Here is a 15,271-nt window from a genome sequence, read left to right on the forward strand (position 1 = left end):
AACGAATACTGTCAGAAAGATGTGTAACATTTTAAAGTTGGAATGAGGTTTCTGAGTGAAAGTATGAATGAACAGTTAGCAGTTGAAGTCGCAAAGATTTGTTGAAGTCTGAAGATTTTCTCCATTGACTTCAATGTTAAAAATGTGATGTATTATGGGATGTATCTCTGGAATTATGAAAGTTATGAACGAGAAAAGTGATAGCCATCGATTCTCGACCGAGCTGAACGTTTTGATGTTTGAACGGAGTTTCTGCGATGTTCAATGCGGGAGGAGAAGCGTGGCAAAATACCGGCAGAATAATAATAAACTTTTCGTGCGTAGAATAACATATAGTTGGAATGCTGTATCAGCATTCCCACTAAATCAGACCTTTCTTAACTGTCAATGCTGCAAAGTCATACTTCCACTGTATGATTCTATCCCACATTGAATACTGTTTTACAAACTGGTCGTTTGCTTTTGCCACAAACCTGAAACCGATATAACAGCTGTACAAGAGAGCTATCAAGGTTTTTGACGGAAAGCCATATTCATACCACCACTGTACCATCCTTGAAAAACACAATTTCTTGAGCTTTGACAATTTTAAGTCTTTTAAAAGTATGTGCTTTGTTTATAAATGTTTACATGGACTGGCTTCATGTGAAGGGATCCCTCCTCTGTTGCTCTCCCTGAGGTTTTCTCCCATTTTTTCCCCTTAAACTGTGGGTTTTCTCTGGAAGTTTTTCCTTGTACGATGTGAGGGTCTAAGGACAGAGGGTCTAAGGACAGAGGGTGTCGTTTTTCTCATACTGATATTCTGAACAATCTGTGCTGTTGTATTTGCTGTAAGGTGTCTCTACTGTAGGCTAATTTTATTATATGTACAGCACTTTGGCTCGACCAAAAATCGTTTATAAATGTGCTATATAAATAAAACTTGATTTGATTTGATTTGAATTCATCCACAAAAAACACACTGGATGCTGCTAGGTCAGAAACCAGAGGAGACTGTGAAGTCACTTTTGCACAAAATGTACTTTCCATTAAAGGCAGCTCATTGTGGGTATTGTCCACAGTACATGTATGATATCAATGTGTACTTGTAAAAGCGCCTCGATGACCTCGAGGCGTGAAGATGGACGGTGTGGCGCAGTGCGCTGTGCAATGATCATCAGATCAAGGGGTGAAACCCGCCGCTGCTGCGTCTGTAAAGCCGGTGTGTCCTTGGGCAAGACACTTCACCTGAACTTGCTCCTGTGGGTATTGTCCACAGTTTCTGACCATTGCATGTATGATATATCTGTAATGTGTGTATATGTAAAGCGCTTTGAGTCATTGAAAAAGCGCTATAATAAATGTAAGGAATTATTATTATTATTATTGTGGAATAGCCTCCCAACTGAGATACGGGATTGTCCCACAATCAATAGTTTTAAAGGTCAACTCAAAGAATAGTTGAGAAACAAACAGACGTGCAATCACCGCTAAATGCACTTTAACACAGGGGTAACTCATCTTGCACTTTATGTAGCGCTTGTATCTTCTCTTGCACTTGATATGTCGTTGCTGCCATGTGGTAAATAATTGTGTATGCTGCTCTTGCTCTTTTTGCATATCATTTATTTAGTTTTTTCTATGTTTGTAAAATGTAATTTTCTTAAATGTTTTATGTGAGGGACTGCGGATGGAAATTAGCTTAAAGCTTAATCTGGCACTGTTACGCTTGATACATTTTAATGTTTTAAGTGTTCATTACTGTGCATTGTCCCTGCCAAATGAACGATCAAATAAACATGCTCCAATCAGACTGAGACTTCTCTAGCAGCTCACATTATGCATTTACACAAACAGCCATGACCTTAGTTTGAACAAACAAACTTAAACACATATTGTAATAGGTTCCTGTCTCAGTGGATGTACTAGTTAATCCAAGAAATGTTAGTAGCCATTGCTCACCAGTAATGTCCATGAAGGCCCTCTCCCATACATCGTCCACAGTGTAGCACTCTGCTGAGGTAATGTTGACCGACAGCACAATGTCATCCTCCACGTACTTAAGGATCAGGTTGTTCACCACAATGTTCACGTTGTTCACAACACGTCTGATCAGACTCTGCACGTAACCTGCGAACACAAACAAAACATGAGAAACATCTCAATCTGCGAAAAATGTAAACCAAATTACAGTGGCGAGCCGTTACAAGATATTACAAAATAATATTTAAAAACATTAAAAACATATTTATTTATTTTTATATTTAAATGGAATCTCGCAGGACAGTTCACCCAGCAGGTGCCTCCAGCAGACCCCCCCCCCGCTCGGCAGAGTTTGCGTTAACCGAAATCTAAAATTCACCCGTCAAAATGTCGGTTATTTTTTAGGTGTCCTTAGACACTCAGGCAGTCATATCATTAGCTAGAACTAGCTAGATCTGATCGATATGGACATAAACGCGAGTGAAGTCTAATCGGACAGGAGAGAGAGATCAGAGATCAGCTGCTGCTGACGGAGAAAAAGAGCCCTGCCTCTCCCCACCTCTGTTGCTAAATCCACCGCGGAAAATAAACAGAAGGGCAACCATGGAAACCATGCTCGGAAGTCTTCTTCGCTGCTTTTGGTGTATTTTTTGGCGGAAGTACAGCGCCACTTACAGGCCCGGCATATATACTACAGCGTCTCCAGCGGGTCCAGCGGTCTCGCAATAGGCACGTTGCTGGTGCCTATTGCGTGTGGATGGAATATTCGGTTTGTTTACGTTACCGTTCTCGTGTGGCTCCAGCCTAAATCTCCACCTCTGTGCGCGATAGTGCCCGCTTTCCGCTTGGTATGCACCTCGCTGTTTATCCAGGCCTTTTGATTTGGGAATGTTCATACAGTAACCTTCGGTACCACGTCATCGATGCATTTCCCCAATGTAGCAAATGACTGCGTCCGTGTGTGTGTTATATATGTGATATTTTCATCCTCAAACACACACACCACTCCGTAGATTCAAAGCAGTGCTGCAGAGCTAAGTCTGACTCCTCCATCCAGCGCTGTATAGGGATTTTATCCGAAGGACTCCAAAGCGCTTAAAAGCCAAAGTTATATTTTTCCTTTTGCCTTGAAGCTTGATTTCCATAATGACTCCCTCTGAGTATACTCCGCAACCTGCCAGAGCAGCAATTCAAACACTTAACTGCACACATACAGTACACGATACAGAACATTATACATATTTATGCAGGATAGCCATCGAAGGCACAATTAAACTATACTAAAGACAATTTCTGCCAATAATGATAATAAAAAAACACCAAATTGGCTTCCTGTGAGAAAACACTCAATACACATTCATTTTATAATGTGAAGGCTTGACAGTTTATTTCATCACTTACTTTAAAAATGTAAAACATTACAGGATTTAAAGAAAATAAAACAGGAACCTTTATATATCGTGGTGATGGAGAGCATGGGTTAGAGTTATGAAGTTTGTACGAATGGAAAGAAACAGGAATATAAAAATAGAGGGTGAAAGATGGGGGTCGGTGGTTTTGTGGTGAGGAGGCGAAGGGGCTTAGCAACCAAGCAGCAGAAAAAGAGCACTGCGATATATTGGGTTTCAGCAGAGCTGGGGGAGCCATCCTGCAGTGTTACATCCTGCAGTGTTACCTCATTATGGCCACAATGACACCCAGAAACAGAAGCTTTGGAGGAAAAACATACATGCTAAGGTCATTGCTCAACCAAGTAAGAAAGAACTTAAAATATTACAGACAGGGGACTTTCAAGCATAAAATATGAAAGTATACAGTAATAAATCCTCCTAACCAATGGCATTATTAATTCCTTCCATTTACTGTTAAACAAAGAATTACAAGTTAAACATATAAACCTTTAATACTTTTCCCTTGTTTTCCAAACCAAATGTTTGTCTTTCTGGATCCACATGTCTGGCTCAGGGCATAACAGAATGGATAATTAGGCCAAGTGGTGCTGTAAACAAAAATATTTCCATGACTTGGTTAACTGTTCTGCCACTTGTACACACCTTACACCTATTAGCATAATCCAAAGGACACAATTCTCATGAGGTTGCCGCCTGACCAAACAGAGTTGCAGGAAGAGAAGATGGCATATATAAACACAACTCATAAACTAAATGTGTGTCTGACTTTGAGTATATATCAACCTGGCCGAATGTCATGTGTGTGTGTGTGTGTGTGTGTGTGTGTGTGTGTGTGTGTGTGTGTGTGTGTGTGTGTGTGTGTGTGTGTGTGTGTGTGTGTGTGTGTGTGTGTGTGTGTGTGTGTGTGTGTGTGTGTGTGTGTGTGTGTGTGTGTGTGTGTGTGTGTGTGTGTGTGTGTGTGTGTGTGTGTGTGTGTGTGTGTGTGTGTGTGTGTGTGTGTGTGTGTGTGTGTGTGTGGTGTGTGTGTGTGTGTGTGTGTGTGTGTGTGTGTGTGTGTGTGGGTGTGTGTGTGTGTGGTTCTGGGCTTAGTCAGAATGCTGCTGTCACACCTGCAGCCTGGCAAGCCATCACTTTACCTCCTGCTATTTCACTCTTTGTTTCTTATTTAGAAAGAGTGTCTCTCTTGCACTCTTTTCATTTCATTTAATTTCAAACCTTTATTTATCCAGATTGGTCCCATTGAGATCTATGATCTCTTTTTCAAGGGAGACCTGCAGCATATAGGTTCCACATGAAACATAAAACAATAAAGGACATTATACATTATATTTACAGGATACATAGTTATAGACATTTACAAGTGCCCATTGTATCAGCAAGCATTTCATTTACCTTAGCTTTAAAAAATGCAGAGGAATGAGATTGCTCAGTTTCAATTCTTGCTGAAGATTGTTCCAAGCAAGTGGAGCTGCGCACATAAAAGCTGTCTTACCTAACACAGTCCTTGCTCTTGGCACATCTAACAAGACTACATCATGTGACCTCAGACAATAGCTGCTTGCAACTCTCTGTGTTATCAGAGAGCAGATATAATACGGGAGTTTACCCAACAAAGCTTTATAGATAAACGTGTACCAATGACTGAGCCTCCGTACAGAGAGTGATGGTAAACCTGCCTTGGTATACAGTGTACAGTGATGTGTAAGCGCTTTACAGTTTGTGACAAATCTCAGAGCACTGTGATACGCAGCATCCAATTTGCTCAGGTAATTGGCAGGTGCATTCATATAGACCAGATCACCATAGTCCAGCACAGGTAAAAAGGTCACAGTGACTAGCCTTTTCCTGGCCTCAAGCGAGAAACAGGACTTGTTTCTGAAAAAGAAACCTAGCCTAACCCTCAGTTTTTTAAGCAGGTTATTGACATGAAGTTTAAAAGAGAGACAATCATCAAGCCAGATACCAAGGTATTTGTAACAGGCAACAACTTCAAGTTTTGTTCCTTGCGTAGTTACAATATCTAAAACAGGCTCTGGTGTCTTTTTAGCTTTTGAAAAGAGCATTACCTTGGTTTTATCCACATTTAAAAGAAGCTTTAATTCAGAGAGCTGAGTCTGAATAGTGTTAAAAACAGCTTGTAATTTAACAACAGCCTCTTTAATGGAGGGACCTGCACAATACATCACAGTATCATCCCCATAAAAATGTAAAGTAGCTTCATCCACATTATCACCTACACTGTTAATATATATGGAGAATAAAAGTGGTCCTAAAACAGAACCTTGTGGTACACCATTAGAAATGTTTAACCATTCATAAGACAGTCCATCAAAATGAACACATTGGGACCTTTCAGAGAGGTAGTTCACAAACCACCCCACTGCATTGCTGGATATGCCAATACTGAGTAGCCTCTGCTTTGAAATGCGATGATCAACGGTGTCAAATGCTTTGGAAAGGTCAATAAACAGAGCTGCACAACTCTGCTTATTATCTAAAATAGTAGTAATGTCATTTGACCACTTTCATTGTCGCAGTGATGGTGCTGTGTTTCTTTCTGAATCCTGACTGATGTTTAGACAGGATATCATTTATACATAAAAACTCCTTTACTTGTTCACTCACTAAGCGTTCGAGCACCTTAGCCAGAACTGACCATTTAGAGATTGGCCTATAGTTATTTAAAATAGTTGCTTCCCCTCCTTTCAGTAAAGGCAAGACATAAGCAGACTTCCATACTTTTGGAATTGTGTTCGTGCTGAGGGAGAGGTTAAAAAGAGAAGTAAGAGGTGGAGCAATAAAATCTGCAGCTATCTTTAAAAATAAAGGTTCTACGTTGTCCGGGCCAGCCGGTTTCCTAGGATCTAACTTGGATAATGCTTCATGAACAATACCAATAGTTAAAGGAGTAAAACTGAAAGGGTTTTCCAGACCACATTGTTCAGAGTCAAGGATTGGAGCGTTCACAGGAGCCACACAGCCAAACAGAGAGCCACAAGACACAAAATGCTCATTAAAGCAATTTAGCATAGTAGCCCTGTCTGATATAGTGCCAGATGCTGTGGTAAGGCACGGAGGTAGCTCATTTGGGATATCACCAGTGGAAATCGATTTTATGGCTTTCCAAAATTTCCTAGGATTATTCAGGTTTTCTGTGGTAACCGACAAATAGTACTTTGATTTAGCACTTTTTATTTGAGATGTGAAGCTATTTCTTAGCTGCCTAAAACGTAGCCATTCTACCTCTGAGCCTGATTTCCTAGCCTTAGCCCAAGCATTATTTCTCTCATGAAGGAGACTGGACAGCTCAGCAGAAAACCAGGGATTGTTTCGTCCCTTCACTCTAAATTTACGCAGAGGTGCATGTCTATCTATAATTTTCATAAAACCAAGATAAAAATAAGACCATGCAGTTTCTACATCAGCACACAAATTGATTCTACCCCAATCAAAATCAAACAGATCATGTAAAAAACCCTGCTCCACAAAGTGTTTTTTGTCTCTCTTTGTGATGATACGTGGTTTAACCTTTTGGACCTTAGTGTCCCTAATTGTGGCTACAACACAGTGGTCACTCACATCATTAGCAAATACTCCCACAGATGAGTATTTATGTGGAACATTTGTTAAAATTAGATCAATTAAGGAGGATTTATTTGGGGACTTAATATTTGGGCGAGTAGGACTGTCTATAATCTGGGTAAAATTCAATGAGGGACACAGGTTTTTAAAATCCTCTGACACAGAAGTTAACCAGTCCCAATTAAAATCACCAAGCAGCACTATTTCCTTGTAGGAAAGTTGTGATAACAGTTTTGCCAAAGACGATAAAGAGTCCTTGACAGCCGAAGGGGCCCTGTAGCAGCCCACCACCATGAGCTGTTGACCCTTTGTTACCTCAATATTCACGGCTAAAAATTCTAGCTGTTTACTAACAGATTTGGAAACCATATTAGTTTTTAGGCCGGTCAGTACGATATACACTGTAACCATTTATGTAAATGTCAGAGGCGAAAATTGATTTATCTAGCCACGTTTCTGATAAGCCAATGACATCAGCATCAGTCGAACTCGCCCAAATACGGACAAAATCTAATTTAGGTAACAGACTACGCACATTTAAATGAATTAAACCTAGCCCAGATCTAGATATAAAATCAGCAGGAGTAGATATTTGACTAATACTGCTCGGTGGACCTGGATTTGGCTGTACATTTCCTGATAGTAACAACAATAAAAATACCAAGGATCTTTTCCTCTTAATCAATACACATACATTGTCAGCTGTTCTAGAATCACCAGCAAACTTCGCGAAAGTGAGATTAGAGTTTAAAAAACAATTCTGAAGGACCATCGTGGCAGGCATGTGAGAAAGACAAACATTTTCCGAAATGAATGTCTGCGACAGTGCAACCAGCAATTGATTGTGCAACACCTCCGAAACTGTACAGGGGATGTCCACTGCGGGCGGCAGAACATACCCGAATCCAGTAGATTGTTCAGGACGACTAGCGATCTTCTCCTTGTCCAGCACAGCCAAGAAAAGGCACAGCAGAAACACGACACCCGCCATTCTCCCAGTCCAGCACAACAGTATCCACGCTGTTCCCGGAGCAAGGTGGAACCAGGCCTCAGCTATAGCAGCACAGCAGAGTAGAGAAGGTAATCCCACCGCGTTACACCGGCTATTTAATCCACTTTACATCTCCGCCGGTAGCACAGGAGCGGAGAGGAGCGGCGATACGCGGTGTGAGGAGCGGCGAGAGGAGCGGCAAGAGGAGCGGCAAGAGGAGCGGCAAGAGGAGCGGCGAGAGGAGCGGCAAGAGGAGCGGCGAGAGGAGCGGCGAGAGGAGCGGCGAGAGGAGCGGCAAGAGGAGCGGCGATACGCGGTGTGAGGAGCGGCGAGAGGAGCGGCAAGAGGAGCGGCAAGAGGAGCGGCAAGAGGAGCGGCGATACGCAGTGTGAGGAGCGGCGAGAGGAGCGGCAAGAGGAGAGCCGGGACCACACTTCCGACTCTTTATCTCTGCAAGAGTTGCTCCCTCTCGTGCTAAATCCACTCGGCGGGCAAAAGTAGGATCCCAGAAGTGATTCGCCCAGTGTGGAGTGGCTCCTGAAACCCTTCCCGGCGTGCCTTTAGTGGAACTCGGGTCCGCTGTGGTGGATGAGGTTGAACGTGGCTCTCATCCGGAACTCAGCAAAGGTGGATCACGTCTCAGCGCTGACGGCGTGTAACCTGTTCCTCAGGTGAGTTTCAGAGCACGAGCAGCAGCTGTGATGAGCAGCAGCTGTGATGAGCAGCAGCTGCTCATGCTCTGAAACTCACCTGAGGAACAGGTTACACGCCGTCAGCGCTGAGACGTGATCCACCTTTGCTGAGTTCCGGATGAGAGCCACGTTCAACCTCACACTTGCTATATCTCTTCTTGCCTCGCACTAAGTCCAGGGCCACAATTCTTCTCTCTGCAAGCCATCGCGCTGCTAGAACTTCTGTAAACAATTGACACAGCCAGCACCTGTGTTGCGGCCCACAGGGAAGAAGCCCACTTAAAACTGTTCAACCATAAAATTACTGGGAAAACCAGCTTCTTTATTTGGTCTTAGAACAGGCCAAGTGCTCTCTTCTGTGCAATACAGGAAATAAATACTATACTGTCCTTGATCACAATGTGTCCTGTATATGGAAAGAATAATTAGCTGTCGAGTGAAGGATTGAAAAGTTTCACACAAACAAATTACTGTAAGGGCAACTTGCTTGCTTGTTATTCTGAAATATAATCAAGACAGTTAGCTATGTATTTGAGCAAGTACATATAGCAGCTACTGTGGGACATAGCAGTTCACACAATTCTATAAATCCCTGCCCTAATTAATTTCCGAAAAAATATAAGGAAAGGGAACAAAGTGGGACTAAGGTCTAAATTCCACCATGGCAAGTTTCCTGTGGAACCATGGAAACACTGCAAGGCTGTGTTATTAATAGTAACTATCACCACCTGATGATGTTAGTCATTCTACTAGCTCTGGGGCCTCTTGTAGTAAAACTGTAGATTCACAGAACAGCAGGTTTCCAGAACAGCCCAAAGCTCACACTGGAGAAAGCACCAGTCTTTACTAGTATGGGATATTCTCTTTAAGTAGCATTTTCCAGTAATACCAGAACAGCTGCTGTATTTAGTTTCTGAGCAAAGGCCCCAGTACCAGGACAGCAGTAGCACTGGACCATGGATTTGTCTCAGGAGTGTGTTTGCATTTCAGTCCATGCAAATCTCAATCTCCTCCAATTACACGCATACTTACACAACCTTGCATGCATGCACAACTCTTTAACAAATAAATACATTTAGATGCATGCATTCACGCAACCATACATACACATGGATTTAACACAGAATATGAGCAATGAAATAAGCCGGTGTAAGTGCATTCTGTGCTTTTTTTGGCAGGACAGGAATACTACCTTCCCCTGAATTTGGTCTGAGCAATATTATTAATATTTATCAAAATGAGAGTGGTTGGGACTTGAAATTGGAATCCATATTTTGTGAAAAATAAGTAGAAGTATAGTACGGTATTGAAGAAGTCACATAATAATATGATGTTGCGGGTGATATAATGTTATAATAAAAGACCTAGGTTGTCAAGAAAGCATGTGGGCACACTGTTAAGACACTACTTAGTAAATGAAAAGAAACACTTTGGGGCTCTTCAAGAGAGTTCAGTTTTGCAACTGCTGATCTTGAACATAACTTTGATCCAGTAGGTAGCAGGCTAAAACTAGACTCAAAGTGAGACGTGCCACCAATACATCTCTTTGAACCAATATAAAACAGAACACATTTTCTTCAGAGTGAATATGACCATTGCAGGAATCCCCCGAAACGGAGAAATGCGGTTCTCACAAACAGTGGCCGCTGGTCCCCCACAAGCAGCAGTAACCATAATCACTCACAGAGTCCCCTAAGGTGGAAGCACTTGGTGTTTGGTCTTTGTGTGACTACCAACCCCATGACATATGAATTAACATCACTATTTTCCACCACATGGAGAACAGGGAGGATAAATTAATTCAGCATGTGAGAGCTTAGGGCCAAATGACTGGATAATTGCTGGTGGTTGCTTTTTAGTGTCGGCCGTGTTTTGTTTTGGTTGTTTTGAAGGGGAGGGGAGCAGGCGCAACACAGAGGTTTGTCGACGTAGATGCTGACGAAGAAGGAAGACGGGGCATTGCCCTGAGATGGTCTCATCTCATTTTTTTCCAATGGCAATTCCAAACCAACCGTTTAATTTGTTTTTAACATAATAAAGCTACACAGTTTACACTTAGCAGACTTGGAATACTGGACTCGAGTCGGTCTCGATCAAGTTTTCTCTCGAGTCTAGATGTACTCTGCCCCAGGCGTGCACCTGCGAGGCGAGTTCACGTACCGCGCGCAATTCATTTCAGGAAATAAAACAACCACATTATAAAAGTTGACTTTGATCCCACAGAATGATTACTATTATTTATTTATGTTTATGACCCATCCCTAATCAAATAAAAGTCATTAAGTACAGTGATGGTAGCCAAATCGGAGGTTTTTGAATAGGTGGATCAGAAGAAAAAGAGTATATATTTTCCTGAAAGTTTCCGAATCTCTTAGCAAACTAGGACACATATTTATGTATAAAACACATGACAAAGTGGATTACCCCTAACAGGTGACCGTGATCTTGGTTGATTTGGGCGCTGGCTGCCCCTTCGCTTTCCCTCTCCTATCCTGTATGTGGTTCTGTTTGTGCTTGTGCCCTGTGTGTGTGATGTAGTCATTTCCCCCTGGGGATTAATAAATGATGTGTTCCACTTATTATTATTATATTAATCTTAGGCAAACATCCTCTGCCTGTTAATTCCCACTTTTTAATAAGTAACCCACACACACACACACACACACACACACACACACACACACACACACACACACACACACACACACACACACACACACACACACACACACACACACACACACACACACACACACACACACACACACACACACACACACACACACACACACACACACACACACACACACACACCTGGGGGGGGATGTATCTAAGGCACCCTGCTTTGACAGCTGTGGAGAGATAATATCTCATAACATCAGCCTGGAAATGGATCCTCCCCTGATACAGGCAGCCGGGCGTGTAGGTTCATATATTCACGCATACTAGGGCTCTTGGAGTGAACCTCACTGTTGACGGTGACCTAGCTCTTAAAGCTCAAGACCCCCTTATTTCTCCTTACTTTTTTCTTCTTTTTTTCTCTTTTAAACCCATTTCTTCATATTTAAGTCACTCCTTTGCCAACTACTTTCTCACCTTAGCAGTTTTCTCTCAAACTTTTCCCTGCCTTTGGAACTTTTATTTTTTTCCTATTTACCCCCCAACAGGTTTGTTAAGTAGTTGAATTAAATGGCTGACATTGTGCATCTATTCACACTTTAACAAAAATTCAAACTTTAGCTTTATTTTGATCTAAAAATAGATATCTTTAACGTTTTGTAACTGCATCTTGCACAGTTTGTGACGCTATTTAGGCAAAATCTGTCGACAGACACACAGACTTACATGATGAAAAAATACCCAATAGTCATAAATATTTGTTGAAGGCCATTATCCAGCCCGAAACAAACAAGGCCATTGTCTCTGAGGTGCTGTGAAGTGGTAGAAAAGGGCAGGCAAGGAATCCATGGCCCTGTAGGAGGCATGTGGTCAAGTGGCCTTGTTGATAAGAGCTATCACTGAGTGATTTATCACAGAGACATCCCCCACACTCTTTCTGGCTGATTTACAGGTTGAAATAGCAGTGCTACACAGCTCCTCCTAAATGCATTCTTACAGTGTAAACAGGTACTACCTCATTGGCAAAACTGGCCTCTTCAGGGATTGAACTACAACAAGCCAATAGATTTAAATGACTTGTTTGGCATTCCTAGAGCTTAAAAGAAAAAACACAATTTATAAGGGAGCTGCCTCCCTGCCCAGGGAGGGGGAATAATTTCACTGGTCCCAGGGCCATTACTCACCTGGGGGCAGGTCGGGGTCGCTGGGGGCCGCCTGCTGAAGGCGGCGGGGCTTGGCCACAGCCTTGAAGCTGTCTGAGACACTGCGACTGGTGGAGCTAGATCCACTCTCGTGGTCATCCTGATGAAAAGAGGATAGGTGAAGTGAACACAGGGTGAAATAGTTCTTCAGCGCTCTTTATTTATATTATAACAAGATAAAAGTATTTGTTTATTTAACTTTAGTGTAGCCGTATAGAAGTACAATAGGGTGGCAGTCCGAGTGTTCTCTAATATTTGTATTAATGCGTTCATTATGGCATTGTTCATGCATCAACCATGTTATCTTGCTTGTGTTAATCTGGTTGCATATATAGTTACTGATCTGAGATTTTATCTGACAAATTCTTTAGTATTTCAGAATCAGAATACCTTTATTAGTCCCACAGAGGGGAAATGTACGTAGTTACAGCAGAAAAAAGAGCTACAGACAGCTTAATGTTACACATGTTAAATATGTTACATGCATTAAAAAGTACTAAGTTATGATATAATAAAAAAATAAAAAAATACAATAAAAAATAAATAAATAAAAAGTTACATAATTTTCAAAATACACATCCTGCAACAGTTCTTAGGATTTAGCAGCCAGGTATATATAGCACAGTTTTAACGGCATATATATATATATATATATATTGCACATATAGCACATATTGCACATAGTTGGATGATATTTAACAGCAGCAAGTTACACAATTTACATAATACACATCTTGTAACAGTTCTAAGGATTTAGTAGCCAGGTATATATTACACAGTTATTAACGACATAGATATATATATTGCACATATAGCACATATTGCGCATAGTTGGTTGGTATTTAACAGCAAGGGGTGTTATAGTCTGTGTTGTGATGTGTGTGTGGGGGTCTATTAGGGGCTGTGCTGGTTGTATAGTCTGACCGCTGCAGGAAGGACCATGCGGTATCTCTCTGTGAGACAGCAGCAGCCTATCGCTGAAGGAGCTGCACAGTGAGGACAGGGTGTCCTGGAGGGGGTGGGACACATTGTCCAGCAGGGAGGACAGCTTGGCTGCCATTCTCCTGTCTCCCACCACCAGTGTCCAGAGTACTCCCCAGAACAGAGCTGGCCTTCTTTACCAGTCTGTTCAGTCTCTTCCTGTCAGCAGCCGAGATGCTGCTGCCCCAGCAGGCCACACCATATAAAAATGGCTGATGCCACAACAGAGTCATAAAATGTCTGAAGGAGTGCCCCCTGCACCCCGAAAGACCTCAGTCTCCTCAGCAGAAAGAGTCTGCTCTGTCCCTTCTTGTACAGAGCAGCAGAATTATCTGTCCAGTCCAGTTTATTGTTCGGATGAACGCCCAGGTATTTGTAAGATTTCACAATCTCAATGTCCGTTCCCTGGATGTTCACTGGTGTCGGCACTGTCTGAAATCCACCACCAGCTCCTTGGTCTTCCCTGCGTTGAGCTGGAGGTGGTTCCTCTGGCACCAGAAGGTGAAGTCCTGCGTCAGGTCCCTGTACTCCCTGTCGTCCTTGTTGGAGATGAAGCTAACGATGGCGGAGTCGTCAGAGAACTTCTGCAGGTGACAGGTTGCAGTGTTGTGGGTGAAGTCTGCAGTGTAGAGGGTGAAGAGAAACGGTGCCAGCCCCCGTACTGCTGATGATAGTGTCTGATGCCCCTTTCACACCAACGCGGTTCCAGGGCCGGTTCGGACCTAGAGCCTGATAAGCACCGTTTCCTGTTCACACCACAGCGGAGCCGGCTCTAATGCCCCTTTCACACCAGCGCTTTTTCAGCTCCGGCTCGGTGGTGGCGTCGCTTACGTCTCTCTTACGTCGAGGCGTGCAGGAAACTAAACCCACCTCCCCAGAACATGGGTCGACTGTTATGCCTGCCTACAAGCAGTAGTGCTTCTAAACACACTTTATAAAGTCAGGCAACACTAAGCAGGCTTCGTGTGATTCTGTTTATTTGTACCTTACTTTGATCATCCGTTCACTGTCATTGATCATTGTGGAGAGAGGCAGACGTGTTGTTTTGTATTATTGCAGCTATCGGATGCAAGTAGTCAGTTTAGCTTCGGTTGCTATGCAACATCACCCGTTTTATACCAGAGAAACTTTCATAACAGCGTTGTGATACCAAACAGCGTCAATTCAGACTGACACACATTCACTTAGGCTAAGGGGAACTGGGGATATGTATCAGCTGCTTGTGTGAGTCGGACAGTGAATACTTTAGAGCGGCTGCTGCAGTGTGAGCTAACCGGGAGCTAACGGGAGAATAAACTCCTGTGGAAGAGCAGCCAACACTGCAGCGGTCGGTAAATGCTGCAGAAACACATTAATAAACAATGAACCACGGCACTCTGGAGCAAAGCATAAGGTTGGAGAAGTCGTTATTCAATTTATTCTGGCTTCATGTGATTAAAAGCAACACGATCATCGACCCGACGCAGTTCCCTGTTGTTGTTGTTGTGAGCGCCGTAATGGCTGCCGTTGGGGAGCAAATCAGCGATGTAAACGGTGACGTCATGACGCAGCAGGGGCAGCTCTGTGGCGCCAGTGGGCGGTGTGAACAGAGCGGGAGCTGAAAAGGGAAACCGGAGCTGAATCAGAAAAGCTCCCGCTCGGAGCTAGAAAGGGAAAAGCGCTGGTGTGAAAGCCACATAAGTGCCGAACACTGGTGCTTACCAAGCACCAAAAAATGGTCGGTCTAGAAGCAAGACCTGCATACGTCACGCTTACGTCGGAGGCGGGGCAGGGGCAGGGGCAGGGGCGGCATCAACCTGAGCAATAACGGTTTATGGCGAGCACGGCAAA

The 15,271-nt window shown here is 43.0% G+C and overlaps 1 protein-coding gene across 1 annotated transcript in view; it reads right to left on the reverse strand.

The window, feature by feature from the left end:
* Positions 1–15,271, reverse strand: part of LOC117460531 (intermembrane lipid transfer protein VPS13B) — a 424,908-nt gene that overhangs the window by 362,077 nt on the left and 47,560 nt on the right. The window contains 2 exon segments of the mRNA XM_071205797.1: positions 1,942–2,109; positions 12,443–12,560. Coding sequence (XP_071061898.1) covers positions 1,942–2,109; positions 12,443–12,560 — 286 coding nt within the window.

Source organism: Pseudochaenichthys georgianus, chromosome 16, assembly GCF_902827115.2.
Source record: "Pseudochaenichthys georgianus chromosome 16, fPseGeo1.2, whole genome shotgun sequence".
Classification (NCBI taxonomy): domain Eukaryota; kingdom Metazoa; phylum Chordata; class Actinopteri; order Perciformes; family Channichthyidae; genus Pseudochaenichthys; species Pseudochaenichthys georgianus.